This window comes from Stegostoma tigrinum, chromosome 7, assembly GCF_030684315.1.
Source record: "Stegostoma tigrinum isolate sSteTig4 chromosome 7, sSteTig4.hap1, whole genome shotgun sequence".
Classification (NCBI taxonomy): Eukaryota; Metazoa; Chordata; class Chondrichthyes; order Orectolobiformes; family Stegostomatidae; genus Stegostoma; species Stegostoma tigrinum.
In genome coordinates, this window is record NC_081360.1 from 48,242,054 (window position 1) to 48,256,742 (window position 14,689).

At 42.7% G+C, this 14,689-nt stretch overlaps 1 protein-coding gene across 1 annotated transcript in view; it reads left to right on the plus strand.

Moving 5' to 3' along the window:
- dnah9l (dynein, axonemal, heavy polypeptide 9 like) overlaps positions 1 to 14,689 on the plus strand; it is a 353,637-nt gene that overhangs the window by 145,786 nt on the left and 193,162 nt on the right. Inside the window, 2 exon segments of the mRNA XM_059647649.1 lie at positions 1,803 to 1,880; positions 3,269 to 3,401. Of these exon segments, the coding sequence (XP_059503632.1) occupies positions 1,803 to 1,880; positions 3,269 to 3,401 (211 nt within the window).

The window sequence follows — 14,689 nt, forward strand, 5'->3', positions numbered from 1 at the left end:
ATTTGCTCATGAGGGGATTCTGATATAATTCCATGTGAGGATCATATATATTTTCAGGGGAACTTTCAGGTCACAGTGCTCTCATTTGTCTGCTGTTCTTGTTTCTGTCAGTCTGATAAGTTGCAGGTATGGGAAGTAATGTTGATGGGACCTTGGTGAGCCCTACAGCGAATCATGTAAACGGTACACACCTACTACCATATGCTAGGAGTAGTGAAAATTTTAAAGTGGGTGGTGGGTGCCAAACAAACTGATTTATCTTGGATTGTGTCAGGCTTTCCAAGTACAGTTGGAGCTTTCAGCCCTTGTAGCCATCTACAGTGACTTTTCCAGGGCAAGGCTATCGCTGTTTGTCTCAGGACTGTTCTGATGCCTTTATTTTATTGTCTAATCTATATACCCAACAGCCTCTAATTCCAGAGATAATGGGAACTGCAGATGCTGGAGAATTCCAAGATAATAAAATGTGAGGCTGGATGAACACAGCAGGCCAAGCAGCATCTCAGGAGCACAAAAGCTGACGTTTCGGGCCTAGACCCTTCATCAGAGAGGGGGATGGGGAGAGGGAACTGGAATAAATAGGGAGTGAGGGGGAGGCGGACCGAAGATGGAGAGTAAAGAAGATAGGTGGAGAGAGTGTAGGTGGGGAGGTAGGGAGGGGATAGGTCGGTCCAGGGAAGACGGACAGGTCAAGGAGGTGGGATGAGGTTAGTAGATAGCTGGGGGTGCGGCTTGGGGTGGGAGGAAGGGATGGGTGAGAGGAAGAACCGGTTAGGGAGGCAGAGACAGGTTGGACTGGTTTTGGGATGCAGTGGGTGGGGGGGAAGAGCTGGGCTGGTTGTGTGGTGCAGTGGGGGGAGGGGACGAACTGGGCTGGTTTAGGGATGCAGTAGGGGAAGGGGAGATTTTGAAACTGGTGAAGTCCACATTGATACCATATGGCTGCAGGGCTGCAGTGCCACAATGATGCCACCCGAAGGTTGCAGGAACAGCAACTCATATTCCGCCTGGGAACCCTGCAGCCATATGGTATCAATGTGGACTTCACCAGTTTCAAAATCTCCCCTTCCCCTACTGCATCCCTAAACCAGCCCAGTTCGTCCCCTCCCCCCACTGCACCACACAACCAGCCCAGCTCTACCCCCCACCCACTGCATCCCAAAACCAGTCCAACCTGTCTCTGCCTCCCTAACCGGTTCTTCCTCTCACCCATCCCTTCCTCCCACCCCAAGCCGCATCCCCAGCTACCTACTAACCTCATCCCACCTCCTTGACCTGTCCGTCTTCCCTGGACCGACCTATCCCCTCCCTCCCTCCCCACCTACACTCTCTCCACCTATCTTCTTTACTCTCCATCTTCGGTCCGCCTCCCCCTCTCTCCCTATTTATTCCAGTTCCCTCTCCCCATCCTCCTCTCTGATGAAGGGTCTAGGCCCGAAATGTCAGCTTTTGTGCTCCTGAGATGCTGCTTGGCCTGCTGTGTTCATCCAGCCTCACATTTTATAGTCTCTAATTCCACTTTCCTATCTGTCAAGACTAAGTGGCAAGACCTCCCTCTTGTATTATCAAAGGTTCTTTCTTCAAGTACATCATAATTTTCTGAAAAGTTCAGTTTCTGTCAAAGCTGCAGCAATGAAGTGGGAAATTCCCTGGCAAAATTCAGCTGCATGCCATAGCCCACACTTGTGATCAGATGTCTCGTCATGCTCCAGTTAATCCGTTTGCTTTGATAAGTGAAGCTTTGTATTGCAATTGCTGCTTCGTTGCTGACCTTTCACACTTGTTGTTTATATTTTTGTTAGGCTACACAACTCGAGGAGTTGTTGGCAGTGCGACATTCAGTTTTTGTTGTGGGTGTTGCTGGAACTGGCAAAAGCCAGGTAAGTGAAAGCACTCTAGTTACATCACAGACTAAACCTGGAGGTCCATAGACTGAATACAGTTTGATCCAAATTATGTTAATCTCTCTTTTGCATGATGATTTTTAAGTGACAGACTAAAAACACATGATTCAATGATAATCTGTCATAATCACCCACTACTAATGAATTTAGAGCAGATGTTCATACTCGATTTGGCAACAGTGAACACTTCATTTAAAGAAGAAATGCCAATCTGATACCAAACAGTTCCCACAGGAAAATAGGGGAAATTGATGGACAAGTAAAAACAGGCTTTTCTCATGTAGCTTTCGTTGGTCAGACTAATACTTAAAAATTCCAAGGGAGAATCTGGGAAAGTTACAGAGTACACCGAAATAAAAGGGAAATTTTTAAACAGATTTTTATTCTTTGAACAGAACTATAATTTCTATCAGTAGTTCTATCCTTAATATTATAAAAACACATAACTGTTGAACTCTATGATCTCCTATATTTCTTTTAACAGTTCAGTTACCATAAATTATACTTGTAATAATATTGCTATTAAAACTAAGAAAAATGGTCAAAACACACATAAATTGCATCTTTCATTATCTACTCATTCAATAATAATTATTAGTTGCTCTCATTTTATTTCATAAATCTATTATATTACTTTAAGAAACAGTCTCCTAATTAACAGCCTTCAGGATTGTGCATTTCAGTGTTCTGATTGCATTGTTTCTTTTACATTATTTACTCCTATGAAGAGTCAGGATAGCATGAGAGTTAGAACAGCCATTGCAATGTATAGAATTGGATTACTTAAGTACTGTCTATTCTATTCTGTCTAAATGTAAGTATTTTTCTCTAGTTTGATGAACGAGTATATTTTGTCAGTTATTTATTTTCCCTCTTGTTGACTGATAAATTTCAGCAAGTTTCTGATGGGCAAGTTATGCACAGAAGAATGAATTTTGTTTGCATTGAACAATTTGTTTCTCTTAAATCCCACTGATGATTTCCTACCTGAGCAGGAAATGGCAGAGACTCATGCCAGTTTATGGAATGGGGTAGATCCTGGAGTCCACCTCACTGGAACAGGATCTTGGAAGACTAATGGATATAGAATCTGAAGCATGGTAGAAATCAGGACCCTTTGTGCCCAAGGAGCTTGAATAAAATTATCTATGTGCAAGGAGTCCTTAAAGACTGTAAGTAAAAGGGGACAATCTGTCTCGATTAGATTTAAAACCAGATGAAGAAGCAGTCTCCAAAGCCAATGCACTTTCCCAGGATTGTAAAGAATCAATGAAAGGCATAAATCAGTGCCTAAGCATTTATAGGAGTGTATTCTGTGACTACAAGCCTATAAAAATATGATATAATCTTTTCGATGCCTACAGATATTAAGAACTCTTCACAGGACTTATGCCAACATGAAGTTAAAGCCAATGTGGTGTGATATAAACCCCAAGGCAGTGACCACAGATGAACTGTTTGGATTCTTGCATCCTGCTACACGTGAATGGAAAGATGGTAAGTCGAATGAGGTTGTCAAGTTCAGCTTTTGGGTTATCATAAACATTGATGATTTTGTTTTCCCGAATTGTTGTTGGATACATGTAACTTTGCAGTGAGAGTCGCTACCTAGTTATTCAGTGGGAAACAGCATTTCAGCTCAGATCATGCATTGCTGCCAGAATGGACAGACACTACAGGGAAATGCTACAGCACGGGAGATGGAAGGCCAAGAAACAAGTCTAAACTGAGGTCACTGAACCAATGGTGTTGCAAAGCCAGAACTGAAGAACTGAAGGGGCAGATGCAAAACCTAGCGGGTACTGGTCTAACAGAAGATGAAAGTTAACAGACAGTCAGACAAAAGCAAGAAAGCTTCATGAAGGCTGTGATAAAGGCAGGGAGAATTAAGTTGAGTTCTGAGGAACAGGAATAACCCAGGGGTAAAGCTGTGAAAAATATCACTATTGAGAACACACACAGTTGGAATTATTCAGTAGAAAATGTCAAAGAAGCAGGATTCATCTCTAAAAGTAATTTAATAAAACAGAAGTTAAAACAGACAATGTTTATTAAAACCACAGGCAGTGCGATTCATTTAGTAAAGCTGTTAAGGAAACAGGAATCAAATGAAGTTGCAAATGGCAGGCATTCTTCGTTATACCCATAAAATGGTGGGAATCCTCCATTTTAGCTACAAAATGCAAGAAAAGGCTCCTATATAGTATCACAGAGCAACGGCTCTGCTAATAGTGCAAAATAAAAGACTTTAAAGTTGGAAAATAATGATTTACACTCAGAGGATGTTGTATCAAACCATTATTGCAAGAGAGATTTAATTCGAGTTTGGAAAAATTAATTTAAAAAATTGGACATGGCGTCATGCAATATGGAAACAGACCCTATGGCCCAACTAATCCATGCCAACCAAGTTACCTAAATTGAACTAGTCTCATTTGCCTGCATTTGCCACATATTCCTCGAAACATTCCTATCCATATACCTGTCTAAATGTCATGTAAATGTTGTCAATGCACTCGCCTCTACCATTTCTTCTATCAGCTCATTCCAAACATGCACCACCTTCTGTGTGGAAAGGTTGCCTGTCAGGTCCATTTTAAATGTTACCCCTCTCACCTGAAACCTGTGCCCTTTAGTTTTGAACTCTCCCACCCTGGGGAAAAGACCTTGGCTATTCACCTTATTTATGCCCCTCCACATTTATAAACCTCTGTAAAATCACCCCTCAGCCTCCAAAGCTCCGGAGAGAAAGTCCCGGCCTATCCAGCGTCTCCTTAACACTTGAACCTTCCAGTCTCAGTAACATCTTTTCCAATCTTTTTTGCACCCTTTCCAGTTTAATAACATGCTGGATGACCAGAATTGTATGCAGCCTTCCAAATGTGGCTCTACCAATATTGTTGCTGCAACACGACATCCCAATCCCTGTAATCAGTGATTTGACAAATGAAGGCAAGCATGCCAAATGCTGTCTTCACTACCCTGTCTATCTGTGGTGCCACTTTCAAGAAACAATGTATCTGCACCCCCAGGTTTCTCTGTTCGACAGTATTCCTTAGGACCCTAACTGCTACCTGTGTGAGTCCTGCCCTGGTTTCTATAACAAAATGCAGTGCCTTGTATTTTTCTAAATTAAACTCTATTCTTTGCCCACTGGCCCAGTTGATCAATATCATGTACTCTGTCCACTTAATCACCAACTTTGGTGTCATCCGCAAACTTACTAACGTGCCTGCTATATTCTCATCCGAATTATTTATATAACTGAGGAACAACAACCGATCCTTGTGGCACGTTGCTGGTCACAGTCTGAACAAGAACCTTCGACCACCACCCTTCGTTCCCTACCATCGAGCCAATTTTGTGTCTAATCTTCGAGAATGATTCTAAATAGAGAACAGGTTCCAAACTAGATACTAAATCAGAAGCTGAACGAGTGAATACTCTCTGAAATGCAATTGGGAGTTGATGTTATAGTTCAGCAGGGGGTTAAAGATTCATGGAATCCCTACAGAATGAAAGTATGCCATTCATACTGAGTCTACACCAGCCCTCTAAAGCGCGCCCAACCCAGATACACCAGTGCACCCTATCCATGTAACCTTGCATATTCCAAGGCTAATGACCTAGCCTGCAGATCATTGAACACTATGGGCAATTTATAAATGGCCAATTCACCTGCACATCTTTGGATTATGGGAGAAACCCAGAGCACTTGGAAGAAACCCATGCAGACTCGGCAAGAATGTGCAAACTCCACACAGACTATAGAATTGAACCGAGGTCCCTGACACTGAGGCAACAGTGCTAACTACTAAGCCACCATGCCACCCAGGAGCACCAGATATATTTGTTTGAAGTGCTGGAAGGTTTTCACAATAATTGTCATCTTAGAACAAATAGCATGTTTGAAAGATCAGAATATATTTGAATTTGAATGATATATCGTCACTTGCATTTTCTGGTGAATAATACAGTAAAATACAGTGAAAAGCCACAATCGGCCCCGTTTCGAATACCTTAAAGAATAAAAAGATAGCCTATCTTCATTCCACTGCCTCCACCGTAAGCCCTGAGCTGGCTTACCAACGAGTGACAGCGGTATTTAAGCTCAAAGTCCTCATTGAAGAAATTACATAGATAAAACATTCCTGATTGCAGAATTAACAGAATTATTGATTGTGCTGGTTGCATAGGTTTTCAACTATTTGACAACCAGTTATGTTAAAGAGTTGCTAGTTGCAGACCTTTAATCTCAAATATCTGTATCTCCATATAGCTGCACTTTTGTTGGCTGTATTTCTTTCAACTGTGGAATTTAAGTTGAGGAAGATACAAGCAGTCTTGGAATGGCATGTGTGAAGCAAAGATACTTGCAGCACTTTTAGAGTCATAGAGCTTTTGTAGCCCAGAGAAAAGCCACTTGGCCCATCATGTCTGCACCATTCATCAAACATCCATCTGTTCTAATCCCATTTTACAGCACTTGCCCATAATAGAACATAGAACATTACAGCACAATACAGGCCCTTCAATCCTCGATGTTGTGCCGACCTGTCATACCGATCTCAAGCCCATCTAACCTACACTATTCCATGTATGTCCATATGCTTGTCCAATGACGACCGAAAGTTGGCGAATCTACTACCGTTGCAGGCAAAGCGTTCCATTCCCTTACTACTCTCTGAGTAAAGAAACTAACTCTGACATCTGTCCTATAACTTTCACCCCTCAATTTAAAGCTATGCCCCCTCATGCTCGCAATCCTAGGAAAAAGGCTCTCCCTATCCACCCTATCTAACCCTCTGATTATTTTATATGTTTCAATTAAGTCACCTCTCAACCACCTTCTCTCTAATGAAAACAGCCTCAAGTCCCTCAGCCTATCCTCCTAAGACCTTCCCTCCATACCAGGCAATATCCTCGTAAATCTCATCTGCACCCTTTCCAAAGCTTCCACATCCTTCTTATAATGCGGTGACCAGAACTGTACACAATACTCCAAGTGCGGCTGCACCAGAGTTTTGTACAGCTTCACCATAAACTCTTGGTTCCGGAACTCGATCCCTCTATTAATAAAAGCTAAAACACTGTATGCCCTCTTAACAAACCTGTTAACCTGGGTGCAACTTTCAAGGATCTGTGTACATGGACACCGAGATCTCTCTGCTCATCTACACTACCAAGAATCTTACCATTAGCCCTGTACTTTGCCTTCTGGTTACTCCTACCAAAGTGCATCACCTCACACTTGTCTGCATTAAACTCCATTTACCACCTCTCAACCCAGCTCTGCAGCTTATCTCTGTCTGTCTGCAACCTACAGCATCCTTCGTCACTATCCACAACTCCACCGACCTTAGTGTCGTCTGCAAATTTACTAACCCATCCTTCTACTCCCTCATCCAGGTCATTTATAAAAATGACAAACAGCAGTGGACCCAACACCGACCCTTGTGGTACACCACTAGTAACTGGTCTCCAGGATGAACATTTCCCATCAACTACCACCCTCTGTCTTCTTTCAGCAAGCCAATTTCCGATCCAAACTGCTACGTCTCCCACAATTCCATTCCTCCGCATTTTGTACAATAGCCTATTGTGGGGAACCTTATCGAACGCCTTGCTGAAATCTATATACACCACATCAACCGGTTTACTCTCATCTACCTGTTTGGTCACCTTCTCAAAGAACTCAATAAGGTTTGTGAGGCATGACCTTCCCTTCACAAAACCGTGCTGACTATCCCTAATCAATTTATTCTTTTCTAGATGATTATAAATCCTATCCCTTATAACCTTTTCCAACACTTTACCAACAACTGAGGTAAGGCTCACTGGTCTATAATTGCCAGGGTTGTCTCTACTCTTCTTCTTGAACAGGGGAACCACATTTGCTATCCTCCAGTCATCTGGCACTATTCCTGTAGACAATGATAAGTTAAAGATCAATGCCAAAGGCTCAGCAATCTCCTCCCTGGCTTCACAGAGGATCCGAGGATAAATCCCATCCGGCCCAGGGGACTTATCTATCTTCACCCTCTGAAGGATTTCTAATACCTCTTCATTGTGAACCTCAATCCCACCTAGTCTAGTAGCCTGTATCTCAGTATTCTCCTCGACAACATTGTCGTTTTCTAGAGTGAATACTGTTGAAAAATATTCATTTAGCGCTTCCCCTATCTCATCTGACTCCACACACAACTTACCACTACTATCCTTGATTGGGCCTAATCTTACTTTTGTCATTCTTTTATTCCTTAAATACCTATAGAAAGCCTTAGGGTTTACCCTGATCCTATCCGCCAACAACTTCTCATGTCTCCTCCTGGCTCTTCTGAGCTCTCTCTTTAGGTCTTTCCTGGCTACCTCATAGCCCTCAAGTGCCCTAACTGAGCCCTCACATTTCATCCTAACATGAGCCGCCTTCTTCCTCTTGACCAGCGATTCCACCTCCTTCGTAAACCATGGCTCCCGCACTCTACAGCTTTCTCCCTGCCTGACAGGTACACACTTATCTAGGACACACAGGAGCTTTTCCTTGAATAAGCTCCACATTTCTAATGTGCCCATCCCCTGCAGTTTCCTTCCCTATCCTATGCTCCCTAAATCTTGCCTAATCTCATCGTAATTGCCTTTCCCCCAGCTGTAACTCTTGCCCAGTGGTATACACCTATCCCTTTCCATCACTAAAGTAAACATAACAGAATTGTGATCGCTATCACCAAAGTGCTCACCTACTTCCAAATCTAACACCTGGCCAGGCTGATTACCCAGTACCAAATCTAATGTGGCTTCGCCCCTTGTTGGCCTATCTACATACTGTGTCAGGAAGCCCTCCTGCACACACTGGACAAAAACTGACCCATCTATCGTACTCGACACACTGGACAAAAACTGACCCATCTATAATCTTATGTGTTGCAACATTTTAATTGCTTATCTAAATAATTCTTAAGTGTATTGAGAGTTCCCAGCTCTACCACCCTTTTGAGTATTGATTTTCAAATACAACCTTCAAGGTGAAAACGTTTTCCTCAAATCTCCTCTAAACCTCCTGCTCTGTACCTTAAAACTGCAGCCCCCTGATTATTGACCATTTTACTAAAGAGAAAAGTTTCTTGCTATCTGTCTCCACAATGCCTGCAGAACGTTGTATATCTAAATGAGATCCCCCTTCAATGTTCTCAGCGCTAAGGAAAATAACCCAGCCTGTCTAGACACTCTTTAAAGCTGAATTCTCTAGCTGGGACAACATGCTGGTGAATTTCATCTGCATACTCTCTCGTGAAATTACATCTTTCTTTTCTGTGGTGGCCAGAATGCACACAATGCTCCAGCTGCAAGCTAACTGCATAATATACTGCTTCTTCATAACCTGCATGCTCTTGTCAAAGCATTAAGTACAAGTATCCCATAAGGCAAAATATTGCCGATGTTGTAAATCTGAAACAAACATAGAAGACACTGGAGAAACGCAGTAGGTCTGACAGTGCCTGTGGAGAGAGGTGTAGTGTTAATGTTTCGAACCTGGTATGACTCTTCTTCAGAACTAACCTTTTTCAGAATTGAACAGAAGCATCCCATATTCTTTTTTAACCATCTTATCTACGTCTCCTGGCTTCAAGGATCAACGGACTTGTAAAATTTATGTAGAAGCACAAAAATCAAAAATGAAAATGTGAAATTTAATTAATGAACAGTATTATCTATTGTTTATGTTTTGGATTATATTAGATATGATGCTGTCGTTTTTAGGAGATCTTTTGTGGCATCCTCCCCACATAATCCCAGGATATAGACCTGGTTTGTGAAGCATATGCTATGGATATAAAACAAATAATTAATCACAAATGCAACAAGCCTACATTCAGAGATAGTAGGAACTGCCGATGCTGGAGTCTGAGATAACAAGGTGTGGAACTGAATGAACACAGCAGGCCAGGCCAGACTGCTCCTCTGATGCTGCCTGGCTTGCTGTGTTCATCTACCTCCACACCTTTTTATCTAAGTCTACACTCAGGGTGCAAATTGAACATAACATTGAGTAAACAAAGTCAGCATCAGACAACAAAGATGTCTTCTAATGTTTGACTTCAGCTGGCAAAATTGATCTTTACCTGCTGCTTTCTTTAGCTAAGCATTCCTTTATTCATGTGGATATGTAATGCGCTGCATCATGATCTCTTAGCTTAGGACAGATAAACAAAGAGAGAAATGCACAAGAGATACAGATTTTGATTTTAATATGTGAATGGGATGTGGACATCACTGGATGGTTCAGATTTATTACCCATTCCTATTTGCCCAGAGTCAAAAAGCTTGAAGTTGGCCTGGAGATATATGTAGGCCAGACCAGGTAATATTGCAAATTTCCTTCCCCAGAGGAGCCACTGAATGAAATGGGTTCTGCAAAGGAAGTTTAAAAAGTTTCTTAACAAACTTAAATGCAAATGTGGTCCAAATGTCTTACAGCTCATTTATTTGTCGTCTTAGTATTTGATTAGCTCCTTCCAGTAGGCAACTGAAATAGATACAATTGAATGACATTGACACAGTGCAGTCAGTTCTCAGCTTCACTTAAGTACTGGCTAATCAGTGCTGGACCTTGGATTTGAGTGCCAGAGCAGAACAAACTCCAATCATTGATCAGTCACCAATATCCTGGATTGGATTCTGCTCCATCATACCTGGCAGTGGGACTGTCTGAAACACAAAAAAAAACTTAGGCTCTGACTTGGATGGTGGGGAGTAGAGGACGAGGGGTAGTGTCGAAGAAGACAGGCAGAGAGCCTGGGTGTGAAGATAGTGGAGACTAGGGGTTGTGTGTGTGTGTGTGTGTTTGTGTGTGTGTGTGTGTGTGTGTGTGTGTGTGTGTGTGTGTGTGTGTGTGTGTGTGTGTGTGTGTGTGTGTGAGAGAGAGAAAGAGGGTTGCAGGAGTGAGCGAGCGAGACAGACAGTCGGGGTGGGAGTGGAGGTGGAGGGAGAGAAAATGGGTGTGCCGGGGTAGGAGAAAGAGAGAATGAGGGTGGTGGAATGGGGGAAGAGAAGGAGAGAATGAGGCTGGGGTAAATAGAGATAGAAGAAGAGTGGAGAGCAGGGGGAAGCGAGGGGAGAGTGGGCGGGAGGTGGGAGAAGTGAGGCAAGCTCGGGCGGGGGGCAGGAGGCAGTGAGGGGAGAGCGGCTGGGGGGCGGGGGGAAGCGAGGGGAGAGCGGGGAGGCAAGGGGGTGGGTGGGGGGCAAGGGGAGAGAACGAGCACCTACATGTGACTCGGGAGGAGGAGAGAGGCCCAATGACTGGGGTTGGAGGGCAAGGGAGTGTGACTGATGGTTGTCCTTTGGTCGAGATTACCAGAACATCACAGCTGATGACAGTCAGTGTGCTTGCTCAGTATTTCAGGCCAGAAGCATCATCTCTGAACTCCTGCTCTTCCTAGCTGCAGGTAAAAACTGGTAAATGCAAGGAGACACCTTTACTGGATCTAATTAATTTTTTTTTGGTCCTTCTGGGTTGATCCCAAAATCAGTCCTGACATTGCAAAATCTGCAGCTGGCCTGAGCAAACTTTGTCAGAGAGGGTGGAGCAGAGCGCCTGATTGAGAACATAAAGTTATACATCTGTCAGACATGCTTCTTTTCTGCACACCTTAATCAGTAATGAGCCCTGGAGAACCTGAGATATAATTTGTCTATTTTTCACACAGTACAGGACTTTTCATTATATCTCAGTATATGTGACAATAATAAATCAAGTCAAACCCAGGCAGGAGAAAAGGCTAAACAGTGTCCACTTTTGCTATATCAAATATATCCTCCCCGTGGCTTGAGAGGACAAAGCCTATGGCTGAGAGATGGAATATGGTGATTCGATAGTACAATCAGTCTGAGTCAGCATGATTTTGTAATGGTTTGAATAATGTAATAGATTTCTTTATGGACTTAACAAGCAGGGTGATAAAAGGAGACCATATTGCATTTGGAATTCCACATGGCATTTGAGAAGGTGGTATGTAAAAGTTACTGGACAAGTTACAAGCTCATGGTCAGAAATAATACATTAACATGAATAGATGATTAGCTAGCACAGAAGAAAGATATTCAAGATAACCAGATCATTTATCAAGGTGGCACACTTTCACTGGTGTGCCACAGTGAGCAGTAGTGGGGCTTCAACTGTTCACAATCTATATTAATGATTTATGTGAAGGAACTGAATGTAATGTAACCAAAATTGCTGACAATATTAATAGATAGAAAAGCAGAATAAACATAGACTGGTTAAGGGAATGCACAAAGAATAAGATTGCCCACTTTGGCAGGAACAATAGAGAAGCAATATTGTAAAAATTGAGAGAGACTGCAGAATGCTGCAGTACAAAGTGCTTTGGGTGTGCGTGTACTGTACATGAGTATACTTGAAGGGGAGGCGATGGCCTAGTAGTAGTAACACTAGACTGTTAATCCAGAGACCAGGTAATGCTCTGGGGGTCGGGTTTGAATCCAGCTACAGCAGATGATTATGTAACCACTGTCGATTGTCAGAAAAACCTATCTGGTTCACTAATGTCAGTAAGTTGCTTTCTGAGCCCACATGTGATTCCAGACCCACAGGAATATGGTTGACTCTTAACTACCCATTGGGCTATTTCAGATAGGCAGTAAATTCTGGCCTGTCAAATGACGTTCATTTTTCATAAGTGAATTTAAAACACACAAGTTTCGCATGCAGGGGCAGTAAATAATTAATGAATTGAATGATAGCCTTTATTGAAGGGAGAATAAAGTAAAAGGTGAATTGGTGAGACTGCACTTAAAGGTCAATATACAGACTTTATCTCCAATGTAAGGGATATACTTGCATTTGAAGCAGTTCAGTGAATGCTCATGGAGATGATTCCTTAGATGAGGATTTGTCTTATGCAGAATGATTTAGCAATGCTTAGCCCATGCTCACTGGGGTTTAGAAGATTTAACAGTGATCTAATTGAAACTTGTAAGATTCTGACTGGATTGTTTTTATTCCTCCGTGAAGGTGCTTTCGCTTTATTTGTTTCTAGGATATAGATGTTGCTGGCCGGTCCAGAATTTATTGTCCATCTGTAATCACCCTTGAGAAGGTGATCGTGAGCTGCCACCTTGAACCATTACAGTACTTTGGAGTGTAGGTATCATAAACCACAAGATGTAGAAGCACAAGGACACCATTTGGCTCATCATGTCTGATCTGCCATTCAGTGAGATCATGGCTGATCTGATGATCCTCAACTTAACTTTCCCATCATTTTCCCTTAAACCTCATTTCCCTGATTTTTCAATCTCAGCCTTGAATATATTTGATGACCTGTCTCAACAGATCTGTGCAGTGAACAATTCCACAAATTCAATACCTTCTAAGAGAAAAAAAATCCTCCTCTTCTCTGTTTCAATTGGGTGACACCCGCAGGCCCTAGACTCTCCCACATTGGAAAGCAAACTTTCTGCATCAAATTTGTTAAGCTCACTAAGAATTTTGTATGTTTCAATATGGTCTCCTCTCATATTTCTAAATTCCAATGAATACAAGCCTCACCACTCAATATCACCTCATAAGAAAATCCCTCTGTAACCAGAATCAATCAGCCAAACTTCTCTGGACTGCCTCTACTGCTAGTATATCTTTCCTTTGATAAGGGGACCAAAACTGTTCACGGTATTCCAGGTGTAGTCCGAGAAGTGCCTTGTGTTTTTCATCAAGGCTTCCCTATTTTTATGCTCTGTTTCCTTTATTTTAAAGGCCAACAGTATGTTTATCTTCCCTAGTGCCTGCTGAACTTGGATGCTAGCTTTTTGGAATTCATGCATAAGGACCCCCAAATTCCTCTCTGCTGCAGTTTTCACCTGTTTAAATCATATTCAGTTGTTCACTTCTTTCTGTAAAAAATTATTACCTCATATTTTCCCACAATATATTCCGTCTACCAAGTTTTTGCCACCCTATAATATATAACCCGTTTCTCCCTGTCAGGGTAACATTGTGGCTCAGTCGTTAACTTGCTGCCTGACAGCTCCAGATGCCAAGCTTGATTCCAGCTCTGGCGACTGTCTGTGTGGAGTTTGCATATTCTTCCCGTGTCTGCATGGGTTTCTTTCAGGTGCTCCCGTTTCCTCCCACAGTCCAAAGATGTGCAGGTTAGGTGGATTGGCCACGGGAAATGCAAGGTTGCAAGGAGAGGGTAGGGAATGGATCAGGCTGGGATGCTGTTCAGAGGGCCAGTGTGGACTTGATTGGCTGATTGGCCTACTTGCACACTGTAGGTCCTAGGGTTCTCCGCCTCTTCCTGGAGCAAAGATCTGAACTGTCCCCACCCACCACCACCACCACGCCCTTCCTCAACCTGGCTGAGCTTGTCCTCACTCTCACTTTAACTTCTCTCATTTTCTTCAGGTCAGATGGTTAGCCATGGGTGCCCACATGGGCCCCAGTTATGCCTGTCACTTCACAGGATACATGGAACATTCCTTGTTCCAGTTCTATTTCAGCTCCCACTCACCAATTTTTTTTTTGATATATTGATGATATCATCGGTGCTGCTTCCTTCTCTTGTCCAGAATTGGAAAAGTTAGTTGATTTCACTTCCAGTTTGTACCCTGCCCTCACTTTGATCTGGTCCATCTCTGACTCCTCCCTTCCCTTCCTTGACATCTGTTTGCACTTCTTCTGGGGCTCGACTGGCCACTAACACCCACTATAAACCACCAACTTCCACAACTACCTGGACTTTACATCTTCACACCCTACTTCCTGT